Source organism: Entelurus aequoreus, linkage group LG10 (genome assembly GCF_033978785.1).
Source record: "Entelurus aequoreus isolate RoL-2023_Sb linkage group LG10, RoL_Eaeq_v1.1, whole genome shotgun sequence".
Taxonomy (NCBI): Eukaryota; Metazoa; Chordata; class Actinopteri; order Syngnathiformes; family Syngnathidae; genus Entelurus; species Entelurus aequoreus.
The window spans coordinates 63,491,470-63,497,469 of NC_084740.1; the positions used below are offsets into that span (position 1 = coordinate 63,491,470).

Below are 6,000 nucleotides of genomic sequence, written 5' to 3' on the forward strand. Positions count from 1 at the left end.
TTTCAATAAAAGGCTCGACTGAATGTAAAAATCAATCGTAATATCTTTTATGTACGCTCATCGATTTTTTACCACTTCATTTGGCACAGGGTCTAATACGGTGGAACACTAGAGATAATAGTGCCGTTCTTAGTGGCTGGCTTTTGAAAAAATCAATTGAGCGGGTCTCCCAAATTCCAATGCAATGCCAGGAATTTGAATTAAAGAGATCCAATTGATTATGATGTTGGTTCCAGTATCATGCTTTACAGCCGGGGCTCTTAACCTTTTGGACCTCAGGGCCAGTTTAACAGGATCCATCCATCCATTTTCTACCGCTTGTCCCTTTCGGGGTCGCGGGGGGTGCTGGAGCCTATCTCAGCTGCATTCGGGCGGAAGGCGGGGTACACCCTGGACAAGTCGCCACCTCATCGGGATAAGCCTTGTCAAATGATATAAAAACCATATGTTACTTCAAAACCTGGTAAAATAATTGCCTTGCAGCACCCTTGTTCCCTTCAAGAAATATTCGACAAGACCGCGAGGAAGCAGGGTCTTAAAATCACCAGTGACCCACACCACATACTTCATAGTGAAATTGTGTTGATGCCAAATGGTAAACGGTACAGAACAGCAACATACAAACTCAACAGGTATAGATTTTCCTTTGTCCCACTGGCAATCAAAGCACTTAACAGAAAACTACTGTAATAACCGGATGCAATAATAAGGAGTGCAATATTGAGATTGGAGATGTCCGATAATGGCTTTTTTGCAGATATTCCGATATTGTCCAACTCTTAATTACTGATTCCAATATCAACCGATACCGATATATACAGTCGTGGAATTGACACATTATTGTGCCTAATTTTGTTGTGATGCCCCGCTGGATGCATTAAACAATGTAACAAGGTTTTCCAAAATAAATCAACTCAAGTTATGGAAAAAAATGCCAACATGGCACTGCCATATTTATTATTGAAGTCACAAAGTGCATTATTTTTTTTTAACATGCCTCAAAACAGCAGCTTGGAATTTGGGACATGCTCTCCCTGAGTGTATATTGTAGCGTCCCGGAAGAGTTAGTGCTGCAAGGGGTTGTGGGTATTTGTTCTGTTGTGTTTATGTTGTGTTACGGTGCGGATGTTCTCCCGAAATGTGTTTGTCATTCTTGTTTGGTGTGGGTTCACAGTGTGGCACATATTTGTAACAGTGTTAAAGTTGTTTATACGGACACCCACAGTGTGGCCTGTATGGCTGTGGAACAAGTATGACTTGCATTCACTTGTGTGTGTCAAAAGCCGTAGATATTACGTGACTGGGCCGGCACGCATTGGCAGTGCCTTTAAGGTTTATTGGCGCTTTTTACTTCTCCCTACGTCCGTGTACCACTCCGTACAGCGGCGTTTTAAAAAGTCATACATTTTACTTTTTGAAACCGATACCGATAAATTCCGAGATTACATTTTAAAGCATTTATCGGCCGATAATATTGGCAGTCCGATATTATCGGACATCCCTAATTGATATAGTGTAATACAGGATGTGTGCAATACGGGGGCAGTGTAATGTGTGATCTCATAACTAACTGATATACCTGTGCACTGTTCACTGTCGTCACTGTATTGTCGGATGAACTGTATGTATGTAAAACGCTGTGTTGATGTCCAAGACAAATTTCTCCTCGGAGACAATAAAGCTAATTATTATTATTATTATTAATCACAAAGATTATTATCAAGGCTGAGGTCAGGCTGATACGAATATAATCAACTATTCTGCAAAAAAAAAAGTAATGTGAAATAAATTCACATACAATCTAAGGGCATTCAATCCATCGCAAAACGCCTTCTAAGACAAACCAAACAGTCCAGTTGTGATCGATTGAATGCCCTGAGATGACAATGACCTGGATGAATAAGAACATTCATAGACACATTTACATACAATTACACAGTGCTAATATGAATGAATTCTAATTCAATCAATAGTAAATAATAATAATGTTTCGTAAATAAACAGTCAAAAAAGTTAAAGTGCAAATGAAAATACAGTTTAGTTATAATTTTCTCTGACTTTTGCTCCAGACTTCTTCTGTTTGTTTGAGATTGTCAATACTACCACAGGTGGTAAAAAAGTGGTAACACTTTAGTATGGGGGACATATTCACTATTAATTAGTTTCTTATTAACATGCAAATTAGTAACATATTGGCTCTTAATTAGTCATCATTAAGTACTTATTAATGCCTTATTCTGCATGGCCTTATTATACAACTTGAAAAGTCTAACAGATTACTCTTCATTCACAATTGAAGTTAAAAAGTGGCTTTGGAGCAATCAAAGCTGCTCACACGGTCACTAAGATGGGCATTATGTTTGACACATCAACCTAATGTGTATTATATTTATCCATGAGAGCATTGTTATTGTAAATTGTGAGGTGTGTGTGTTAAAATCATGGTTGTTTTTACAAATGATGACAGATGTGAACAAAAGCATGTATTGTCGTTGTGTGATGATGTAAATGAGGTGTGGTTGTATTGTATATTAAGTATGTGTCCATGAAAGGGCATTTTATGACTTTTTTCTTAATACTTGTGTATGATTTTATTGTCATAATTTTATTGCATGATTTTTGTATCCCTTTAATTTAGGTAGCCAGGGACTGCAGATGGAAATGAGCTATTTAGCTATAATCTGGTACAGAACATATCTGTCTTTGAGCTTAATGTTTCTGTACATTGTCCCTTCAAATAAAGACTAAACAAAAAAAACCCAAAAAAAACAACCAGTAAGCCATTAACTAATAGTCTTGCCTCAATAACCTCAGAATTATTGCTTATTTATTAGTTAACACTAACCCTAAACCTTATATGTTCCCCTAGTGTCCAAATAACTAAATTAAGTCTTTGTTACATAGAATATGTTCCCCATACTAAAGTGCTACCAAAAAAGTGTGTTAGAACTGAGTACCCATATGGACCACAGCTGAGAAACAAATATTGTTTGGCAGCCCAACAATGGACCCTGGCCCTATGGTTAAGAAGCACTGCTTTACTGTATATTACTAAATAGTGGGAGGTCTTCCCTTTATTAGTTAATATGGAAAAGTTCAATGAAGTGGAGGAGTACCTTGATACAGTTTATCCTTTAAAGATGCTAAAACCAACTCAAAGTGGGACACTATATTATGCCACACTAGTTGAACAGAACATGGACCGCTGAGCTTTGTGTATCGGTGACAAAGTAAATTAATACAATTAGTAATATACTGCATCTCCTTAATAATGAATCCATTTTTATATGCCGATGGTCAATAAAAAACTAGCTGCGGTCAGAAAATGGCTTTAGGGTTGTACCTTGGACATCCCTGGCCAAAAGAATCGTCGACACTGAAAGACGGACTGGTGTATATTTAAAAGAAAAAAAGGAAAGCTCCTTAGGAAATTGTTCATGACGGAAGTGTAAACAAACAACTTTCTGTTTCAAGTCTCGGCCTATCATTTGGTCTTTTTACACTTGGGCTTAAAGCGCAGCGTCTGCAGGGCGCTCTCCACCACTTTGGGCAAGTGGATGGGGTTCCTCTGCAGACGCAACCTGCTGCTGGTCGACCCGCTTTGGTTCTTCTTATTGAGAACCTTTTCTTTGGCACAGGACACGACCGCCTTCTCCTTCTGTGGCTTGCTGTCGGGGTCATCCGCCCCCCGAGGAACCCGCAAGACCCAATTGGAGTGTAGGTCGTGTTCTGCAGAACTGGATGCCACTGTGGGAGAGAGAAATATTACTTTGGTAAAATATCATTATTAAAAAAATAACTAAACAAAAATCCAACCAGTTGTTTGTTTTTATAACAGTCCAAATGTACACCTTCCTACAAAGCTGTAGACCAGGGGTGTCAAACTAATTTTATCTCAGGGGCCGCATGGAGAAAAATCTTTTCCCACGGGTAAAATCATGGCATCCATCCATCCATCTTCTTTCGCTTATCCGAGGTCGGGTCATGGGGGCAGCAGCCTAAGCAGGGAAGCCCAGACTTCCCTCTCCCCAGCCACTTCGTCCAGCTATTCCCGGGGGATCCCGAGGCATTCCCAGGCCAGCCGGGAGACATGGTCTTCCCAACGTGTCCTGGGTCTTTCTCGTGGCCTCCTACCAGTCGGACGTACCCTAAACACCTCCCTAGGGAGGCGTTCGGGTGGCATCCTGACCAGATGCCCAACCACCTCATCTGGCTCCTCTCGATGTGGAGGAGCAGCGGCTTTACTTTGAGCTCCCCCCGGATGACAGAGCTTCTCACCCTATCTCTAAGGGAGAGCCCTGCCACCCGGCGGAGGAAACTCATTTCGGCCGCTTGTACCCGTGATCTTGTTCTTTCGGTCATAACCCAAAGCTCATGACCATAGGTGAGGATGGGAACGTAGATCGACCGGTAAATTGAGAGCTTTGCCTTCCGGCTCAGCTCCTTCTTCACCACAACGGATCGATACAGCGTCCGCATTACTGAAGACGCCGCACCGATCCGCCTGTCGATCTCACAATCCACTCTACCCTCACTCGTGAACAAGACTGGGGTACTTGAACTCCTCCACTTGAGGCAGGGTCTCCTCCCCAACCCGGAGATGGCACTCCACCCTTTTCTGGGCGAGAACCATAGACTCGGACTTGGAGGTGCTGATTCTCATCCCAGTCGCTTCACACTCGGCTGCGAACCGATCCAGTGAGAGCTGAACATCCTGGACAGATGAAACCATCAGGACCACATCATCTGCAAAAAGCAGAGACCTAATCCTGCAGCCACCAAACCGGATCCCCTCAACGCCTTGACTGCGCCTAGAAATTCTGTCCATAAAAGTTATGAACAGAATCGGTGACAAAGGGCAGCCTTGGCGGAGTCCAAGCTTCACTGGAAACGTGTCCGACTTTCTACCGGCAATGCGGACTAAGCTCTGACACTGATCGTACAGGGAGTGGACCGCCACAATAAGACAGTCCGATACCCCGTACTCTCTGAGCACTCACCACAGGACTTCCCGAGGGACACGGTCCAATGCCTTCTCCAAGTCCACAAAGCACATGTAGATTAGTAGGGCAAACTCCCATGCACCCTCAAGGACCCTGCCGAGAGTATAGAGCTGGTCCACAGTTCCACGACCAGGACGAAAACCACACTGTTCCTCCTGAATCCGAGGTTCGACTATCTGGCGTAGCCTCCTCTCCAGCACACCTGAATATACCTTACCGGGCAGGCTGAGGAGTGTGATCCCACGATAGGCACTGCCTTTGTGTGCTGGCCCAATCACATAATACCTACGCATTTTCTCACACACACAAGTGAATGCAAAGCATACTTGGTCAACAGCCATACAGGTCACACTGAGGGTGGATGTATAAACAACTTTAACACTCTTACAAATATGCGCCACACTGTGAACCCACACCAAACAAGAATGACAAACACATTTCGGGAGAACATCCGCACCGTTACACAACATAAACACAACAGAACAAATACCCAGAACCCCTTGCAGCACTAACTCTTCCGGGACGCTACAATATACACCCCCCGCTACCCCCTACCCAATACCCCGGACCCCCCAACCCCGCCCACCTCAACCTCCTCATGCTCTCTCCAAATTCCAAGCTGCTGTTTTGAGGAATGTTAAAAAAAAAAAAAGCACTTTGTGACTTCAATAATAAATATGGCAGTGCCATGTTGGCATTTTTTTCCATAACTTGAGTTGATTTATTTTGGAAAACCTTGTTACATTGTTTAATGCATCACAACAAAATTAGGCATAATAATGTGTTAATTCCACGACTGTATATATCTGTATCGGTTGATATCGGAATCGGTAATTAAGAGTTGGACAATATCGGAATATCGGATATCGGCAAAAAAGCCATTATCGGACATCTCTACTGAGAACCTTTTTCCAAAACACAATAAAGAATGTTAGATATAACAGGATAATGCATACATTTATCATTTGTTTTCAAAACAAAAGGGACGGCGTGGCGA

The 6,000-nt window shown here is 42.6% G+C and overlaps 1 protein-coding gene across 1 annotated transcript in view; it reads right to left on the reverse strand.

Moving 5' to 3' along the window:
* Window positions 1-2,871: 2,871 nt before the first annotated feature.
* The window catches only part of LOC133658898 (uncharacterized protein C13orf42), a 62,386-nt gene continuing 59,257 nt past the window's right edge, over window positions 2,872-6,000 (reverse strand). The window contains exon 8 of the mRNA XM_062061398.1: window positions 2,872-3,747. Within this exon, the coding sequence (XP_061917382.1) occupies window positions 3,485-3,747 (263 nt within the window). The 3' untranslated portion in view covers window positions 2,872-3,484. The remainder of the gene's footprint in view (window positions 3,748-6,000) is intronic.